The following is a 21,293-nucleotide window of genomic DNA, read 5'->3' as shown; positions in this document are numbered from 1 at the left end:
CAGCATTAAGAAATGTGCTTCAGGGAAATTTGTTTAAATACTGCCTGCTGTAATGAAAGTGCAGTTTAAAAACAGACAAGATTCAGAATTTAAAAAATTGGTTCAAGTTGGTTTGACATCAACAGGTAGCACTAAACTGGGCCACAACAGGGGAAAGATTTTGCTTCCAAATGGCATCAGACACAAAATGAATGCATAAACTTAAGAATTAAAGCAGCAGTTGAGAGAATTGACTCAGCAGAGTCAAAAAGAAACTGTAGAAGCTGTAATTGTAATTGTTGAAACTTTGTGGGCTTTGTAGAACAGCTTTTAAAGGAACTACTAAAGCTCTCTCCATCTATCACGGTACAGGCTGAGAGCACACTGCGTCCTCATACTGAGACCTCAGACAGATGCCTCACTGAGATCAGAGAGAGGGAGAGTTTCCCAAGCCACAGAATGAAAAAAAACATCTTTATTATTTAATGGAAATGAAACCTTTAGTACTTTGGGGGTCAAAAAACTAAAACTTGATCTCAGTTATTGCGAGGAGGTGTCTGTATGTGTGCGCAAGTGTGCAAGTTTTCTTTGTATCTGTAAAATACAACAGAATGACCAAACAACACATACATACTCACAAGCACCCACACAAACAGTATGATAGTTTCAGCACTCTTTCTAGAAAAGTGTTCTGGAAAAGATGCTTTCAAAAGCATTGTTTTTGGTCATTCAGTGCCTTGCTCAAGGACACAGCTGTGACTTTTCCAATTCCAATATATGTATATATCTTTTTTTCCTCTTTCTCTAATGGCTTTGGTAGCTTTTGTACAAACAGGTGCTGCTTCCTAACACCTGATCTCCTAGTGACCATAAATATTCATAAAGCTCTGTTTCTTGAGGTGTGTTCATGTCTCTGCATATGCTGCGGGGACATGTGTGCCTATCTTTGCGTATACAAGGGCACACCTATTTTTTAAATGTGCCTTAATTCTTTCCATATATAAGTGTTTTTCCTCTGCAGTGGGACACTTATTGAGCTGTGGCAGTGGCCATTCATATGATGCAAGGTTGAGTATATTAGCAGGATCAATAAGAGGGTATTTCTGGGTGAGGCTCCTCATGGCCAGCAGGCCTGTCTGGATCGATTTTCTCATTTTGGCTGCAGCATGCTGATGATTTGTTTACTAAAGAAATGATGACATTTGTCTTTAATTCATGAGCGGAGTCACTGGTGTTGAATTTGAGTACCAGACGCAGATCAAGAACAGGATCATGATACCTTGTCTGCGTGTTTTTGTGTGTGTGGGTTAGCGAAGGGGTAGCGTCGGGTTCCTGCTCTTAAGCTCAGTGTGCATCTGCATGTGGTATGAGGAGAGATCGGTTGGTCATGAGATGATGTGATGAGTTCACAACTAGACAAAGACGAGGAAGAATGAGAGTCATATCAGTAAAGAAATGGAGGGGGACAACTGGGCTTTCATCTGGGGTAAGAATAAGCCAGGAGCATTTTTTTTTTTTTAGCCTAATTGTATAGTAGAATAAGTTAATGACATATACAAAAATGTATCGGAGCTGTAATGAACTTGAGATGGATTGTGATTGAACTTCCTCCTTTTGTGTAAACCATTTGTTGTGACCTTCTGTTGTTAAATCAGCTCATAGTACACCTTGATAGTGCTGAACTTGAACTTTGAATTGTTGGAACACAGAAACCAAGACTGTATCTGCAAATCTGTGGCGTAAACTACATTTATCTTGTAGTCAGTTTGTTGACAATTAAGGTGAAAATGAGGCTGAAGTGTTGCATCAATACAGAAGAAAAATAAATGTCTCTTTCAAGGTCCTGAGTTTGTATTTAAGAATTTTTTTCTGAAAGCTACAATTTTTTTTCTCAAGGCCAACACACGCACTCACACTTGTTGCTATAACAATACAGTCATCATTATTGTATTGTTGGTCAGTGAGCAGTCCCATTAGAGCAGCTGGAGATCCGATTCCTTGCTTGTCATACTGTTGTTTACACAGTAGATATGGAGGGAAGGAGCAGTGAGCCTTGCTGGATTCCTCAGTTATTCCAAGTTAGTCTAGGAATTCAAACTGGCAATCGCATGGCTCAGTACATTAGGGATCTCACATGCTGTATGTAGCATTATGGATTGAAGTTGAAGCTGTGTGACCTACAGTTGGTCCTTCTGTGCTCCATGGCTTTACATTGAATTCTTTCCCCATTGATTTTCACAGTGCTAATGAATTTTCCTAATCCAAAATGATGCCTTGACTGTTAGGCTGTCCGTCCATCTGCGGTGACCATGAATGCATTCTTAGCTCTGAAAGACAGTGTTTGCTTTCACAGTGATGCAGCCAGTCACTCAATAATAGATAAACCACCACCTTTAATCTCCAGGACGATAGATGCAGGACATCTGACAGAATGTACCCTTTAACCCACCCCCAGACACCACCTTTTAGTCATGCCTTTGGTTTTTCTTCATGCAATAATTCCCCCTTTTCCTCTTTTTTTTTTTCCTCCTTTAGGATTGAAAAAACGTACCAGGAAGGCCTTCGGGATACGGAAGAAAGAGAAGGACAATGACTCCACGTAAGTTCTGATCCCCCTTCCTGTGTACTATGATCCAAACATAGAGCATATTAGTGCAGTGGAGCAGAGAGCTGGCTGAAACCTCTGAATTGGACAAATGTATTTTGAGAAGAAAAATTGATATATGGCAGCAGGTCGTGCATACACAAAAGAATGAAAGGATTAGAATAAGTAAGAACAATTACGGGATTAGTTTTAAGTATGGGTCTTGTCAAATAAATGTAAGGCTGCTGCTGCCATTAACTATGCACAGCTGAAGAGTCTAGAGTTAATTATGAGCCACAGTGGTATTTTGTGTGTTGTATTGTATTAGTTGATCTGTTAAACTGGCAGTATGACATGTTATTAAGGATCTATAAAATAACAAGCATACCTAAAATATCCAGTGCTTGAGACATTGGTTGTTTGCATACAGCTGAAATGATGTATGAAAATACAGCAGGATTAAAATAAGACTTAAAAGACCAATTATGTCCCTTATGGAGTGCTTCATAAGGTCAGCTTGCAGAATCTTTGTCAGCGTGATAGTTTTCCAGGGGTGTTTAGCCAATTTGTATCTGAGGACGAGACAGTTAGACTTACTGTAAAATCTTTCTGTGCGGTGAAGTCAGTGAGAGTGTGATTTGCAAGTGAATAAGTGTGTGGGTATGATGGTGTGAAAAGGTTTTCCTTGAATACCTCTCTTTCGGCTCAGCTAAATAGAAAAGCACTTGATTTCAAAACGAAGAGCCCACGTGTTAAATTGCTTTTATGGTCTCCTTTCTTCCCTCTTCTTTTTCTTTTTCTCACAGGGGGTCCCCAGACAGAGACGGGGGTGTAAGTAACAGAAAATGTTTAATATATATCAGCCAATTAATTAATTTCTAAATTACAATTCACTCTACACATAATAATACTTAAGGAAATCAAGTGTGGTGATTGTGAGGTACATTATTTATTTATCTTCTGTATTCTTTTTACTTGCCAGGAACCCCAAGAGGTTGAATCGGTACTGAACTGTAGTTTGTAGTCCTTTTAGAGTAGTTAGTAGACTAACCTCTAGAATAATTAGTCTAGAGCTTAGTTTGGTTCTAAACATTCATTGTTATTCAACTCATCAGTCGTCTGCCAGTGTTTCTGTTTCAGTTATCTTTTCATTAGCACACTTGAATCTTGAAATATTATCCAGCACTGTGGGACTGTTTGCAGCATGTTCATTAGTAACAAGAATCAGTGTCATTATTAGATCATTAGTGACCAAGCATGGTTTCATTTTAAGTCTGTTTCTGGAAAACAGAAAGATATTTATTTTGACAAGGAATTGCCAATGTGGAATGGGGAAAAAAATAAGGCCTGTAAGAGTAGGGGTGGGCGATATGGGCAAAAATTAATATCTCGTTATTTTTGGGGATTTTGGCGATAACGACAATCAGTCGATATCCTTGATTGGAAATGTGTGAGTTAGGGCTTGTGTCCACCAAACGCGTTTTTAGTGCTGAGAGCGCTCAAAAACTCATTTTCCGAGTGCCCAGCGGTGTTAAAAGTTGAACAGATTTCAACTTGAAGCGCTCTGAGCGCTGCACTAAAAAAGTCTTTTCGAAACCAAACCATTTCCATGCCAGAGAGGTAGACCCACGTCTCGGCACTAAATCATCTGAAGTACCGGTAGCTTCAGGGACTGGAGGTGCTTGCATTTTCTCTCTACCATCACAATGCGCTGCTAAACTGTTGCAAGGAGGATGCTAGCGAGAGGTCATGTGATCACGTCATGTGATCACGTAGGCCCACTAGTCGTGTGACTGAATCCTGCCATGCTGTAGAGAGCGTTGCTGCACCGTGTATTAAGTGGATGTGAGGAGTTTCCGAGTGCGTTTCAGTATTTTTGGCGAAGTAATTTAAATACTCGATAGTGGAAATTTGCATATTGTCAAAACAACAATGACGATATTATCGCAAACGATATATATCGCCCACCTCTATGTAAGAGGGAAATAGGAAACTTCAGTAGGAAGCAGTCTGACCAGAGTACACAGGATCAAGGTTTATAGAGAAGAATTAGTTCCACTGAATAGTTGCTAATGTAGACACATATCCAGTGGTAGCGCAGTAGTGCAGAATATAATGTACTGTCACCGTCTGGTAGGACTTTAATCAAAGTGTCCCTCTGTTCTCAGTCTCAGAAGAAGACCAATGGGGCCCCTAATGGCTTCTATGAAGATATCGACTGGGACAGATATGTAAGTAAAAGTTGACTGTAGGATTATTATTTTACACTGATTTTAAACAGTGTTTGGTCTGCACCAACTCACTGCTGCTTTGTTTACATTTGAACTGAATGAGCTTATTGTATTGATCCATGTTATTGTAAAATCAATGTGCTATTGACAAATTTGTGCACAAAGCATGTTAACAGTGGCTACAGATAGTTAATCAAGTTGACTGCTCACATATTACATCCTGATTATCACTTTGTCAATATGCATTTGGTCATGTTTTAGCAGGGAACCTAGCATTCATTATGATTGGAAGTCTCCATATTTGTGCTCTGAATATGTAAGCTGGAACTTTAACTGGGGCTTAACTGACCCACTGCTGGTTCTCTGTTAACATTGTATTCACATACAACTAATATGACAGCAGTGTGTTTCTGATAACATCATACAAACATTTAGAGATTTATTCTTACTTATTCTACTTTTCAGAATTCCCCTGAGGTGGATGATGAGGGCTACAGCATCAGACCTGAGGAGGAGTCAGAGGAGGGAGATATCCTCAACACTGCTTCATTTGTCATTTGGCAGAATTCATTTGTCTTATTTTATTTCTGCCAAGTTACTTTGTCTCTCTAAAAACTGATTGCTTCCATTGTTAGTGCAGGGTTTGTTAAATCGGTGCACACTGATTGGAGAGTAGTTTGTGTAGGAAGTCTCATTCACATGGGAATGTACTTCACCCCCTCCCAAATTCTACTGAGGCAAATCAGTGGAAACTAATTTATACGATCAAATATAATTTTGTATAGAAATCTACACATAAAAAAACAACACTTGACTTACAGTGATGATAAGTGCGTCAACTGCTTAACAAAGTGTCAAAACATCCAATTAACAAAGATCTAAATAAAGGTAATGAGGCGCAGCACATAACGCCGCTACAGAAAAATGAGTCATTGATGCGCCAGACGTGAACAAGAAGGTGCAGAGAAGAGTTTTAGAAGCCCTAGGACCTGTTTGCGAAGCGTGGAATTATCACTGTAATCAATACCCTGATTCCCCAGACTGTCAGCTCATTGAGCAGAGGTGACGCTCTGTTTTCTTCACCGTTTGTTATGACGGTGATACTATATTTATCACTTTGCAATTACCACCTCAGTAGGTTGAAAATTTGATCTGATTTTTAAGGGACACGCGCCTTCATCTTGTGGGCAGGCATGCCCAAATTTAATCCAGTATTTGCAGTGGGTCGTTGCTAGAAATGCATTACTTGTCACTCAATCCTAAAGTAATTTTTAGGTTTAAATTGGTATCTCGTCCTCCACTTAATCAGCCATGCAGAAAGGTTATTGTTGATTCTAGAGCAGAAAGACAATAATTGAAACACGACAACATTAAATTGTTTGAATCACATGTATGGACCATATCCATTAGGAAAAAATAGCAAGTTTTAAAGAGATTATTTTAGATTTTGGCAGTCACCCAGGTAATAAGGCTAGTTTCACCGGGGGTGTATTTCCTGAGTTTGGTAGCCCTGACACAATCACATAGTCGCCTGTTCAATATTTTCAGTGAAATGTCCTGGACTGTGTAAGGCAGAGAACTTTGCTTTCCTTGACACTGCACCACCGCCTATCACCAAAAAGCCCCACTTCTTTTCCTCTGATGAGTCGGAAGAAGAGGAGGACCACAGGAAAAAATTCAAAATCAAGATCAAACCACTGCCGGCCAATCGTGTAGTGTCGGTGCCCTCGGTCGACGAGCTCAAAGCCTCCATAGGCAACATAGCCCTGTCCCCGTCTCCTATGGTGAGTAGCCCTGACGTCACTGCCCTCTCAGTGCCAGCTGTCACTAACAGACAGCTGTGTATTGGTCTAGATGGTTATAATGTGCATGTGCAAATCACTCCTGCTGCTTATCTTCATCCCCTTTTAATATGTAGATATTTTTATGCACAGAAATGGACGTGCATGTATGTTTGTTCTTGCGTTGTCTTTGATATGTGATTGTTTCAGCTGTCTTATATACTGATGATTTTTCCACACTGAAATACTACAAGTTGTACAGCACATGCCGTACTCTATGTGTGTGCTAGTGTCTACTGAGCGACTATCTCTCTTCAGTATATTATTTTATTCCACCACCGTTTTGTTTTAACTGTTGATTGAAACTCTAAACGTGTCACTGCTTCACTTGTCTTGGGTCTCTACATGACAACAGAAGTAGTTTGTTTTAATGAGCCAGTATGCAATATGTGTGTATGTACTATCTACACTGAAATCACAATCCATGTCCCTGTAATGAGTGAGGTCAGGTTTATAGGATAATCTGAATGCCATATAGTTAATTTGTGATGCTTGTAATATTTGGTCAGTGCTGTCAGTGACCTCAGTGTTTAGTCCGGTGTAGTTTAACACTAGGCAGATGTCCCATCACAAGAGAAACCATCTGACCACGTACTGCTGCCAAATAGCAGCGTGTAAAGCTCTTGTTTGAGTCGATGAGTCCAAATTCAAGCACAAATCCCCTTGAGATGGCCTGTAATTAGCGTCAAGACCCTGCCTTTCTTGCTTCTACCCACACTTCCTATGTTTGTCAGTGAGGACAGTTAGCTTGGGTGTCCGCCTTAAATAATTTAGGTAGGAAAGTGGGCACAATGAACCTGTGTGTCGGTCTGCTGTACAGGGAGATTGCTGGTGGTCATTTGAGCTTCTGGACTCAATAATTTAATCAAGTTATCCTGTGTTCACCCGCTGGCTCTGTTAACCTGATCAGGTGTGAAGGTCTTTACATGGCTGATAATGGTTGTGAGCACATGCGCTATTGATAGGAGACTGGTTGTTTTTACCATTTCAAGGTTTTTTCCTCACAAATATGACTCTGAACCAATTAGTTGATCAACAGAAAATGAATCTGAATGAATTTTGTTTATGTGTTAATGGAAATTAATTAGCAATTGATCATTTGCTTGTTCCATTTTCTTAAATCAAAAAAATTGCTTCCTTTCTCAGTTTTCTGTCAGTCTGAAATGGATATATTTAAGTTTTAGACTTTTGGTTGGTGAAAACAAGCACTTTGAAGATATCACCTTTGACTCAAGGAGATTGTGTGTATTTTTCACTATTTCCTGACATTTTATTAAGCAAATGATGACAACAGATTACTTTATGTTGAAAATACACATAAGTTGAATCTCTTTTTTTTTTTTTTTTTGGTTCGGTTTTGGGGCTGTGGTGTTATCCAGATGTGTGGATGTTGATAAATTTTCCCTAACATGAAACACATATAATGCAGTCAAGTCACCTGAATGTTACCCTAGATCATGATATTGGAATTACTGGCCTGTAGTTGTGATTATGCAACTTCCGCCATCACATCTACCAGTTCAAATTAGCATCACGTTTGCTTGTGCCCAGCTTTTCCCCACACACATAAATTACATGAGTCACACAGTCACTCCCAGTCCCTGGCAACTCTGGGTAACCCTGGATGTGGACTGACAATAAAATGGTCTGATGAAAAGAGGAAGAGGGGCCAAATGTTAACAGGCCTCCAAGAGCAAACACCACTTCTTTCCACTTATTTCTAGTTCTTTCTTTTCCTTGAAATAATCAAGTAAATACTTTTCCCCCAGAGTAAAACATTTCTGACTTGCTCTTATTTTAAAAAACAAGACTCACAGTTGACAACAGCCCACAGCCATTTGAATATAATTGATATCCCTGAGAATAATAACTGAAACTTTACATTATAATGCTCTTTCTCTTGATGTTGGTTTCCTGCACGTAAATGTGACATTGCATTGACAAGCTCTTACCACAGCTTTGAAAAACCTAAAACACACAGCAAGTATTATGCATCGCTGGATTGTGAGTGTTTTATTTAGCAGACTGCATGAGCTTAATTTCTGCGGCAATGTTTGGCATATTCTGCATGAATTATTCATATGTACACAAGCTTGTGAGCGGTACATGATGATGCAGGTTAACAGCTTATTTCACATAAAACCTTAGCCACGATTCAGTGCTCACATCATGTTAGGAGGAGTAGTGTTTAATGTGTAGGTGGAGGAATGAAGGAACGACTGGATTCAGTGAATAGCTATAGTACTACACAAGCTTTATGTGTCTGTATTAATGATTGCAGCTGATTTAGCAACTCCCCACAGATGCTTTGCTTTGCGTTGCCAATGTTATTACGCTTTCCCCTCTTGTCTTCTAACTATTCCACCATTCTTTCTTATCTCTCGTTCCTTTGCTGCCTCTAATGGTGCTAACCTCTGTAGAGGAGTCCGGTAAGCCTTTGCTTTGCATGCTGTTGTGTTTTTTTTATCCTTTAGTGTTACAGTGTTACACTTTCATCCCTCTTAATGCTTGTAAATGTGTTTTCTCATAGTGTGTAACAACTATAGGCTATATTATTGGCCCAGTGTTTCTAGGGCAAATGCCAAATATTATGTCTTTTTTCTTGTGTGTGTTTCATTGTTTGTTATATAATAGACAGATTACTGTACATGCATGTGTGTGACTGCTCAGCATTTGTATTGCACATGTTGATTTCTTTGCCTGGTTACGTGGAGCACAAGAGCGCTGACTTTTAAATTGTTTCCGCTGACTAAGACATCTTAAATCTGATTTTAATTGGTTCTTGAGCCTCCAGTTCTCAGTCCAAATAACAAGACTACAAGCAGTAGAGGAGGCGTGGAAAAGGTCAGGATTGGAGTTCAAATGTTAGAAACTAAAAAAAGACATCTTACATCACATATTATTCCTCTCTTGTCGTATTGTCTACAAGCATTTCAACCAGAAAGGCTTAATTTGGAAGACATTCATTTTATTTTTCACCTTACAGGCCAGCTGACTCTCTGTTCAGTTATTAAATGTGTCATAGCCTTTGCACCAAAATCAAATGTTGAATTTCAATTCGATTTCAAAAAGACACACAGTGGTTTGAAGCGGCCTGTTTTAAACACAGCCATGTCTGTACACAACTATTTGAGTGTTAACAGTGATTGTTAATCCCTTACAGAGGCTAAAAGGTCACAGTGTGCGACTCTAAACACTTCCTGTTGTTCTTCCTGTTTACATACAGCCGGGAGAGGATGATTTGTTAAGACGAAGAGTGCTGCACTGTGTCCTGTACCAGTTTACCCAATGAAATGAATCCTTTCCACCAGCATGTCCCACCCCCTTGTTGCATCACTTTAATCACTCATGGCTCACTGCACAACTGGAACGAGCACAAGAGTGAGAGAGAGGGAGGGAAAGAGAGAGAGAGAGAGAGAGAGTTGATGCGAGGTGGACGTGACGCATGCAGATGGAGAGATTTCAGCAGAAATGAAAGAGACCAAGAGGCCAGATGGGAGACTACAAGGGGAAATGAAAGGAAACTCAAAAGGATTAGATTGCAAAAATGACATGGTTTTTAACAAAAATGGTCAAATAATGGGATGGGGCTGGAGACAGTTGAAGATAAAAGGGGGGGCAGGAAGAGAGGGAAGTGATTTCAACAGCTCCACAAGATATTTTGGATGCTGTCCAGTCACAGCAGGTTCACAGATGATATTAGAGATTCAAGCAAATATCCTCATTTATCTGGGCCTTGAATTGCTACAGTTTGTTTTTTCTCATCAACAGAAGACGGGGGCGTAGGCATGAGCACAAACACACAGATCGGTGTGGATAAGTCATCCTCAGTTGTCTCTTAATACCCTCTCCCCTTATTATCCAGGACTTATTGAGCTATTTGCATTTTTGCTCAAAGATCCTCTACATACTACTAGCAATTTCTCATAAAATCCAAGGCACATGATCACATAACGTCCCTCTCCATGGCCATGGTATCATCCTCATCCCCAAATCTGACCGACAAGGCCAGCATTCTTCTCCTGGTGCATATGATGTCTGCTTTACTGATTTGTCACTCTCTGACCAGGTATCTCTTCTCTCTTCCTTTTTGCTGGTCACAGAGACGTAGTCCGGTAAGTGTCCTTTTCATCCGTCTCCCTGGGGTAAAATGTTGCCACATGCTTCTTGTACCCTTTCTTTTGCTCTAACCTTGTCCTTGGAGTTGGTCAAATAAGACAGACAATACGTAGGTGGGTTCAGTGGCTGAGCTGATGGGTCAAAATTGTTATCTAACTTGTTTTGACAGTAATATTTAAACATATAAATAAATATAATATTTATTTTTTTCCCCCTCATTCTCAAGATTACTAGTGCACTTGTTTTTCATCTTGAATGGCTTCATGCTTGGTCTCTGTAGCGGGGGGGAATTTGCACTTTTGACAGCTGGACCCTTTGATGTCTTACTTCAGTCACTCCCCATCGCCGTGTCTTCTCATCTCATCTGCTCCCGTCTCTCCCCCGTCCCTCCCTCTCTCTCCTTATCTGCTCTCTGCCTTTCTTGGCCTCTTGTGTCACTCTCATGGTGAATTCATACATACGCTCATATTCACTCGGGTGTTTAAGATCACAGCCAGAGGTGCAATATTATTGTGCTGTTGCTTCTCCAACAACAAAACTCACTTCTCTTTTAACTTTCTTACACTCAGCCTCACACCTGCGCTGGTACCAAGGGCTTCTTGACTTCAAAAGCATGTTTTGAAAGCTTTCCAATATTTCTACTGCAGCAGCAGCAGTTCACCAAGTTGCCATTTTCTAACCTGATACTAACAATATTGTTAAATTTTGTTGTTATTTTTGGGAGTAAGTTACTCCTCTTGATTTAAACCGTATCCATACCAGCAGATATTTATATCAGATATCTGATATACAACAGCTGCTGAGAAATGTCTATGTCACATTTCAGTGAATGTCTTTTGTTTAATGAATCACGTATTAAACATTAGAAATTTAATTTATATAATCCTCAAAATGATTACTGTCATGCGGGTCAGCATTAGTCCGTGTGAATATGTTCTGTAGTTACACAAGGAAGACTTTGATAAGGTCAACACTAAAATGAAACTATTTATAGTGAAACTATTTATTTTATTCTGGATGTACTTAACGACTGCAAAAAGTATTTCAATGTGGGGGTGGCCTCTCTGTCTCGGGGTTAGGGCACAGACAGCTGGTAGGTCGCATCAGATTAAGTCAACCTGAGGCTGGAGTTTATCCTCTGACCTTCACCTTAGTGTACAGCCTACAACATTGTTCTTGTGTTTCCTTATTAAAAGAAAAGGTAGATGCCGTATTGTATTTTATATTTTACATTTTGTAATGGGGGCTCTGTAGGATGGTAGCATAATAGACGCAGGTCATTATAATTGATGCCACATTGTACTTGTTAGTGACTGCTGTTGACATTTTTAGGTTTTATGTCTTTGAGTAGTTAAATTTTACTGTCATTTTTTTCATGTTACAGGGTTTGAAAAGGAACACATCCAGTAAGTATCAGTCTCCTTGCACCTCCAGGCTAGGTTCTCTTTTAATGATGGTGTGATGCGAGAATCGTAAACGGATTTAATTATGGTTCCAGGTGAGGAGATTGCCAGACCGAGACGCGTCGTCCCTACTGTACCCACTGTGGCCCCCACACCAGCTCCAGCACCACAGCCCCCCAGGTATGTACCTCATGTTCCCTGCCACCTAATGTAAAGGTACTTCAATTAATGTATCATACTGTATGTGTCACTGCAGGTCCCTTCTCCTGTCTTGTGGCATTATGTTGTACTTTTACACCTCAAAATTTCTAATTTCTTTTTACTTGTTCAACCATTCAGTTTTTTAAAAAAAGCAGTAAGAAACAGATAGTCTTTTGTGTCGTAAAGCTGTGCAGTAGATTTGCTGTGCAATGCATTCTTTTTGCTGAAACTGAGATGGAAGTGATGGCCTTGGTAATGTTCTTGTACAGTAATTATAGTAATGTCTCCAAATGTACTCATTTATGGGTGTTAAAATGTTACATGTAGCTCGTCATGATCGTTTTTGAAAGGTGTCATTAATCCTGTCATGGTGTGATGAATTGGGGTGTTATGTCACATCAACCAGTGGAGCAACATCTTTATGCACCTGTTCAACCTTGCATTTGACGCAAGTCTTTTTAACATCGGTGCAGCTGTCTAGCTTGGTTTCATTGAGCAGGAACCCTTACTGGGATGTTACCTAAGTATTAACTGAAGTTAATCAAGTTTAGAACAGCAATAAATGTTGCTCAGTCAATCATGGTGCTTTTGACATAATGGCTGATGAACACTACAAGAGTTTGTCCAACCTCTGTCATCCAAACATAAGAAGTTTGAGTAAAAAAAATGGGTTTATTTTGCTGGAGGGCCACTTGAGGCTTTACTGAATCTTCAGAGCTGTGTTTGTCTACCCCAAAACACTGTGATGCTGTGTGTGCTGTGGGGATTTAAAAACATACTCTTCTAGTATGAATGCTTAAGTGTTTATAGTCGTATTCATACTTATTGGTCTACATATTTTTTTGTTCCCCTAGAACCACATATAATGTGAATAAAATAAACTACTAATAATTACAATGTAGCTACGTTGCTACATTTCACACACAGCCATTCATAATATCCCTGAAAACTTAAGACAACATCAGATAGAAAAACATGTATATTGTTTTAGGTACATCTGCATTTATTTCTTAAACATGTTGGTACTTTTTGATTCTCTGATACTGTTTAGTAACTTCATGCACAGTGTAGTTGTTCTTAAATTGACTTTCTGTGTCTATTGTGTCACACAACCTCTTTTCTTATTTTATCTTCTATAAATATATTTATACATTATGTTTTATGTTTGTTTGCAGCAGTCAACAAACACCTGTCTCTGAAGACACCACAGCCTTATTTGGGCCTCCTCTGGAAACACCCTTTGGAGAACCAAAAACTGAAGGTAACCCTCCTCCCTGTTTCTTTGTTACTCTGTGTCTCTTTACGCATCTCTGTTTTTGTCTTTGTTTTTGTCTCTGTCTTGGTTCTACGTTCTATGTTCGTGTTGATGGTTGTTACCACTGTTGTTGTTTTGTCATAATGTGAGCAACACAATGAGAGAGGTCATAGCAGATACCCTCTCTCTTCCTCTCTCCCCCTCCCCTAACCAATTTCTCTAACATCGTTTTCTTCCCTCAGGCTCACTGTGTAGTAGTGGATTCACTCCATCTGTCTTTGCTAAGGTCAAAGTTTAAATTGGCACTGGGAGGTCATGTTCATGTGCACAGTGCAGCTAGTTAATATTCAGATTCTGTTGTCACCCGTTCTCATCCAATCCGGTAGGACTTAGAGGCACATGCTGTGGGAGAGCTCTTAGCTGTTACGCAACTGCCATGTCAGGCTTAACTAACATTAACCTGACACAAATTCCCTTTATACATTCATTCTGACTAAAAAAACAACAACTCTGTGTGTGACACTGGAAACTTTTTACTTTCAAACTCACTATGGTTTTATCTTCACAAGATACTGTATAAGCAGCATGTTAAAGTTTATGAGTTCCTCTTAGCTCAAACTAATACAGTGTGATACAACAATCCTGTTATAAATCTGTTTTAGAGAGGTGTTGATTCAACCTTATGCTAATTTTTGGTAATGTAGTTTGTGGCTCGGTTGAACTGTAATGCATTCTACAGAGAGATGTTTCTGTTATTTAGCCTACCGTCATTGGTATAAATGGGGTTTGTAACACAATACATTTAATGGTACCGCAAACAGCAGCCTAAAAAATGACCATGCAGTTGAATAGACACCTCTCTTAAATATTATAACTTCCATAAAGGGAGGATTTATTGCAAGCATAATATATTAGACTGCTTTGGTTGTAGCTAGGTGTACCTAATGAACTCGCAGCTAGGTGTATATAATGTAGATTCTTTCAAAATGTATTCGGGAACCAGTTCAAAAATAAAACAAAATAATTAGATGGTGATTCAGGTAAATCCACTGAATTAAATGCCTGAAAATCAAGGCACTTCGTCACGTTAAGGCAACATCATATAAATCCATTATTTTCATAAACCTCTTATGGAACATTTATATAATATATAAATAAAACAAACAAAAAAAAACTTTTATATATGTATATATTGTATATATTACTTCTGGTATAACTTACATAACCAAAAAATACTAAGTTAGATTGCTACCTCAGTGTTAACAGTTTAACAACTCTCTTTCAGGTAATTAAACTCCCATGTGTTGTTGTATTGCTTAACCATAATAACCTAGAGCCGGGCTCTGATTAAGGTTTCTGCCTCTTAAAAGGAAGTGCTTGCTTATAGTGGGAGTTGTATCAATACTATGCTGAATTCCTAAAATGATAATGCTATGATACTGTGGCAGATAAAAAAAACAAGTGTTGACAAGTCACAAGTGGACAGATTTGTCGAGCAGCAGCTGTTGCACATTAGTTTTGATGTTGTTTGTGTGGCTGTCTTGGTCACCTCTGTGCCCAGTTTTTATTCTGCCTCTTCAGTTTGTGCGAACAGGGTTGTAGTCATGTCTTCAGATGTCAGCATCTAGTGCTCTACCCTGTATTCCACTATCATAGCAGCACAAAAATTCACTTGGCAAGGAAAGACATTCTAGGTGTTCTAGTGTTACAACACATACTGACTTGCAGTCTGCCACTGAGGCTGGGAATCTGTTTACTCTAATGAAAGATTTTATTGACATGCTGATCTGTGTTGTTCCCCTCTTAGGCCTATGACTTTTTTTTTAACCCCCAAAGAATCAGAACCCCTCAAGTGTTTTGGTTGTAATGCCCCTGTCTTGGCCTCTTCTGTCCCCCCCTGAAATTAGTGGTTCTGTCTGAGTCCGATGCGTGGGCAGTTCCTCTGTCAGAGCCTGAATCCTCTTTGACAAGATCCTTCCCTGCAGGAAGTAAGTTTTATAATTGCCTGCGTACTGTGCCACACCTCCTCTTCTGCCTGGAATGACTGCACAGCTCCATCAACTCACCCCATGAAACCCCTCATCATCCGACTAACAGACAGACCTGCAAGCTGACCCCATCAAACATCAGTGTGGCAATAACACTCTGCTTCTCTTTAAAAACAGCCAGCTGTAACCTGTTTCATTTCGTCAGCCATTTCACCACATGATTCAATGTTGGTTATTGTTTATTCTATGGGAGATTTCACTACCTGTCTGCCATAATGCACCATCCTGTCCTCTGTCGCTGCCTCCTTCTCGCATTTTGCATGATTTTGACTGAATGTACAGTGCTGCATGGTTGATGATTTGTAGGCTGATTCCTTCTCTTCAAGTTGTTGTGCTTGTGTTTGGCAGGTATGATAATACCTGTCATATATGGATGTATCAGTAATTTGTGTGTTATAGGCTAGTCCATGAAACAGTACTTTTTTTTTTGCATTGTATGCAGCCCACTATCAGTGACATGAAAAGTCCATTCAGTTCATACAAACATTGCCTAATCAATAACCACCGATCGTTCATTAGGCACTAATCTCCTGAAGTTACCTGTTATAGGACCATTCATTGTTGCCTTGATCATTTTATTGCAGCTCCACCTCCACTCCCACCCAAGAACGTTCCGACCCCCCCCCCCCCCATCGACTGGCCCTCCCTCTACAGAAGACGCTGGTAAGAAGTCTTTTTTTTTTTATCTATTTCTGCCTCCTGTTATATCACAATGTCACCTCAGGATAAAACAAACTTTTACATTTGATCTTCTTTATCTCCAACTTTGTGTCTCTAACTTTCTCTGTCTGTCTGTCATGTTTTATCTCTGTGTAAACATACGGAGCACCCCTGCAAACATGGCCTTTGATTGGTCAGTGCTTGTCTGTGTTTCAGAAGTGTCAACAGAAGTAGACGGCTCCACCAGAAAGCCCTCAATAGCTGACTTGGACAACATTTTTGGACCAGAACAGGCTCCCCCTGCTGGCGAGGATACAGGTGAAACGTGGGTCTGCTTCAGTGAAGAATCTGCTGCCCGGCCGCCTCTACCAGAGGAACCTGCACCTCCACTACCAGCCTCCCCGCCTCCACCTGAATCTCCTGCCCCACCCTTACCTACATCACCACCTCCTCCAGAAGACCCAGCACCACCTCTCCCTACCTCCCCTCCCCCAAAAGAAGAACCTGTACCCCCTCTACCAACCTCCCCACCTCCCTCAGAGGAGCCTGCTGCACCTCCTGTCCACTCAGGTCCTCCTACACCTGAGGACCGAAATCCGCTCACACTCGCCACATCTCCACCGCCTGCACCACCAAAGGAGCTTGCGTCTCCTCCCGCTTCCTCTCCCCCTCCTCTCGACTCACCAGCCAGCATCCCACCAGCCCCTGCTCCGAAAGCAAGGACTCCTCCTGCTGAGGAACCTGCAGCAAGCCCCGTCCCACCACCTCTTGTCCTGTCTCAAGAGGAGCAGTCCAAGAACACAGACGCCCCCCAACTCAAAGAGGACGGAGGTGAAACAGTCCCCTCGCCACATGATGCTAGCCAGGGTAGCCGGAGTACACCTCCCCCACCTCCTCCCCCCACATACCGGGCTGTGGTGTCGTCACCGGGTCCCACATCTGGAGCTGGTGGCACGAATAGCGGTGAATAGTCTTTTAATTTAAGTGGGATATGGGTTATAGAGGATAGGTTTCTTTAGAGCTCAGACTGGTGGAATGACTCCAGAGGACAGTGATTGATTGTCACACTCACACAAATGGAATTGTGAAAACACAGAGACAGTTTCTAGGTCATCATACTAGTCAGGTGACTTGTAATAACGATAGCATCAATCGTTTTGACTGGAGTTTAGAAGGGATTGAACTTCCAGCATTGCGCGCATCTGAAAATTTCCTTTCAGTTGATTGCACCATCTTTGTTGTGAAACTTGCACAAACTGAACCTTGTTTCTGTTTTTTTATCCCTGGAAAAGAGGTCATGTTTTGGCCCAGTTGGATGCACATCACCATTTTACTGCAGAATTATGTTGCATTAGCAGAGATTGTTGTTTGACTGACTCGTAGTTCAAGGCCAGACTTCATTTGGTGGAACATTTTCATTTTTATTGCACATACAGTGTCTTCAGTAAAGGTTGTCAAGCAGTATCACTGAATCGAAATGCCTCTACCTTTTAGGCTTTTTTTAAAGTAATTTCCCCCAGGGATTATTAAAGTATTTCTGATTCTGATTAAATGTATGATAATTTCAACTGTCCATTATGTAGGAGACAAAAATCTTTTCTGTAAAACATTAATGAGCCATGGACCAAAAGACAGAATACATTATTATGTGAAAGAGTAGTCTCAATGCAAGGCAGAACACAAGCAAATTAAAATTTAGTCCAGTAGTTCTCAGAAGAAAGTGTGTGAAACAATAATATGAAAACTTTAGTCTGTATGTTTTGTTAAAATGAAAATCAAATTTATGTTTGCAAAAGTGAAACTACATACAGCCCTTGTGTATACTAAAATATTACATTGTATGCATTAAAAATGCTTGCATGTCCTGCTTCTATCACCTTACATACTGTTCCACACTGTTAAGCATTTTTAGCTGTTTTTAACTGCAGTTTTATTAACTGATCCCCATATGTTTCTGTTACGCTCTGCAGGTTCCTCCTCCCCGGTGCGACCTGCTACTCCTTCTTCAGTCAGCCCCACCCCACCACCACCTCCACCTCGCCCCCCTTCACGGCCCAAACTTCCTCCAGGGAAACCCACTGTAGGAGATGCTGTAAGTATATCAAATTCTCACTTCTAATTGATATGGTTGTGTTTTTGTTTTTTTGACACTGTAAGAACTGAGACTGACCACCAACTGTTGATGGTTAAATGTGTTTACCAAAAACTTAATAAGCAATGGTATGTGTGTAAGATGCATAAACATTAAGCCTTAAAACGTCCTTTTCTATTTCTTTCACTCTAATCTGTCTTTCTCCTACCATCTTTTTATCTTTTCAGAATCGTCCATTCAGTCCTCCGGTCCACTCTGCCAGCCCCCCTCCCATCGCCCCATTGGCACGGGCCGAAAGCACCTCCTCCATCTCCTCAACAAACTCCATGAGTGCCGCCACCACCCCCACCGTCGGTAAAGAGCTCTCCGTGTCCGTGTCAGGTGTGTTTTCCTTCAACAGTCACTGAGTTGTGCAGCCTGTCGTCTGACGACTGTGGTCACAGCAGTGACAGCTGAATTTAACTGTTCCTGTCTAATATTAAAAGTTTCTTATTGATTTTATGCACTGGCCCTGTCCTTCCTTGTGCTCAGAGATTGTGTGTATTCTTTTATTCATGTTTAAATTTACTTTTGTCTTATTTTCTGGAAATGGTGACTGTTTCGTGGCAATGATGGTCCACTAAACGATGAATATCAGAGATACAATGCCAAAACCTGTTGTGGTATCTAATTATCATACATCCCCATGTAAGCTTTTACCATCGGGACATTGATTGAAACAAATCTGTAAAACATGACTACAATCGTTTGTATCTGGATTTCTATTCATTTAAAATAGGAATGAAGTACTCCTAAAGATCATTTTGTTGCAATGAATTGTCAAACTGCACATAAATATTGTGTCTGGTTTAGGTTGACACACAGACAGAATTCATATTTACATTCCCCCATACACAACGCAGTATGTGTGGGAGGTGAGAATGTGAAGCAGGGTGTTAATTTTAAAGCACAAACCTTCCCTTAATGAATTAATGGCACAGCAACAGTTTATATTCCTTGATTTAACTTGAGCGCCAGTGAGGACCTTGCCATGCAGAGCTGTGAGTGGATGATAGCAAATCTCAGTAGACTGTAACATGGCTGAGTCATAATAGATTTAGAAAATACACACTCTGGAGGCAGCAGCAGTTACATAAAAGCAGATTATAGTCCCTCGTTGGAGGTTGCTTTTTTAAACAGATTGCAGGGACAAACAAGAAGTAAACAGCTTCACTAGAATGTTCGAGCATAACATGACAAAATATTATTTCATTGTCTCTATTACTGACAGTAATATAAAAGTGACAGAGACGGTTTTCATTTTAAACGGACCCATTCCAGTTTGTGCTTTTTAATTTGCTCCATTTTTTTGTTTTTTGCAGTTTCATTTTTGTGTGCATGACAAATACATTTCTGATTTTTATTTTAAATTATTATTTTTTTCCTTCCTGTTTCTTTTCTTTTTGCCGTTTGTTTGTCTCTTTATTTGTCCTTTTGGCTTGTCAGAAGACGATGCTTATGTAGACAAACTACCCACCTTTGAGAGACACTTTGATTCATTTGCAGGTATAGTAACGATCCTCTCAAAGAGAGGAAAGGGGACGGGATGGGAAAGGGATTTGAGGAGTGTTCCTGTGTCAGTTTGATGTTTGATGCTCTTTACCCAGAGTGCACTTGACATCGAAGGGTAAAGGCCATCTCTGAGTGTTTTTGTGCTTTCTTGATTGTCAGTCAAAAGGTGTAGGTATTGGAACAGTGAGACTTTTTTTTTGGGGGGGGGCTTTTGTCCCACATTCTGGCACAGTTTTAGAAAGCCTGTTTCTAAGCCTCATGTCAATCTTTTCAAATAAAATGCATCTCGATTTGTGAGATGTAGAAAAAGACCATATATCTGTGTCACTATCCCAATACCTACTTATTTGACTAGTCTCAGGTTTTCAGGTTTTGCTCACAGATGTAGGGACATACCACATTTTTTTTTTCTTTTCAAAGGCAGCATTTTTCACTGAAATCGCCATTTTTCTTCATTGTTTTGTTCTTGCCAACCCATGACTCCTTGCGCATTTCCCAAGCATTTAATAGAACTGATAGCCCCTCTCTCTCATATCGTACTCTCTCTCATTCACCCACAGAAAAAATCTGCCAGAAAAAAAATGAAAGCTGTGGTGACACAAAAAGTTGCATCTATTGCATAACTTTTTTTTTTTTTTTTTACAAAAAGTTTTGAGTGTCTTCCCATTTGGCCATCTGCCTGCTCGTGAGACTTTTCTCTCTGTTTTATGACTGTGCACCAGTGGCTGTCTCGCCATGTCACCATGGCAACCTCCTGTCTCTTCTCTTGGCGACCCATATTGTGTGTGTGCAGAGTGCAGTGCAGTCACTCCCAGATACCTTTACTCTCAGTCTGCACCACAAAAGTGTGTTTAAGTGTTTATGTGCTGTGTGTTCATTAAGCATGTCTGAAGAGCTCCTTATCGGTGGGCCCTTGAGATCCATATTGTCTGTCTTTTCTCTCTCACGCACCCTCAAACACACACTCTCACGCATACTGTCAGATCACACGGCCGTTTGAAGTCTGGCATGAGAATTAGGCTGAATTAGTCAGGCAGCAGCTGTTTGGTATTCATGCCATCTTTCTCTCCACTGGAGTAGCACGACACAGCCACAAGTTCAACCAATCTCCACTGGCCTCAAAGCCTCAGTCTACTCCCACACTCGACCCCTGACGCCCACCTTTCACACCTGTCACTCTCGCACTCTTCAGCCATACAAAAATGCGGCCCCAAACCCCGCCCTCTCCGTCTACACACCTGCCCTTTTGTTCTCTTCATGAAGCACCGCTCTCATCATTCCATCACCCAGCGCTGTGTTAGTCCACTCACTGGTCAACAACACACCTTT

At 40.5% G+C, this 21,293-nt stretch overlaps 1 protein-coding gene across 1 annotated transcript in view; it reads left to right on the top strand.

The window, feature by feature from the left end:
* sgip1a (SH3GL interacting endocytic adaptor 1a) overlaps positions 1 to 21,293 on the top strand; it is a 75,318-nt gene that overhangs the window by 41,687 nt on the left and 12,338 nt on the right. The window contains 17 exon segments of the mRNA XM_051376567.1: positions 2,515 to 2,578; positions 3,370 to 3,394; positions 4,732 to 4,794; positions 5,260 to 5,323; positions 6,400 to 6,578; positions 9,056 to 9,064; positions 10,739 to 10,750; positions 12,139 to 12,160; positions 12,253 to 12,337; positions 13,534 to 13,619; positions 15,521 to 15,601; positions 16,246 to 16,283; positions 16,285 to 16,324; positions 16,538 to 17,284; positions 18,292 to 18,413; positions 18,641 to 18,794; positions 19,899 to 19,958. Coding sequence (XP_051232527.1) covers positions 2,515 to 2,578; positions 3,370 to 3,394; positions 4,732 to 4,794; positions 5,260 to 5,323; positions 6,400 to 6,578; positions 9,056 to 9,064; positions 10,739 to 10,750; positions 12,139 to 12,160; positions 12,253 to 12,337; positions 13,534 to 13,619; positions 15,521 to 15,601; positions 16,246 to 16,283; positions 16,285 to 16,324; positions 16,538 to 17,284; positions 18,292 to 18,413; positions 18,641 to 18,794; positions 19,899 to 19,958 — 1,851 coding nt within the window.

The sequence above is a fragment of the Dicentrarchus labrax genome, unplaced genomic scaffold, assembly GCF_905237075.1.
Source record: "Dicentrarchus labrax unplaced genomic scaffold, dlabrax2021, whole genome shotgun sequence".
NCBI lineage: Eukaryota > Metazoa > Chordata > Actinopteri > Moronidae > Dicentrarchus > Dicentrarchus labrax.
Note: the sequence above shows the minus strand (reverse complement) of the source record. Positions and strands in the feature narration are given on the sequence as shown.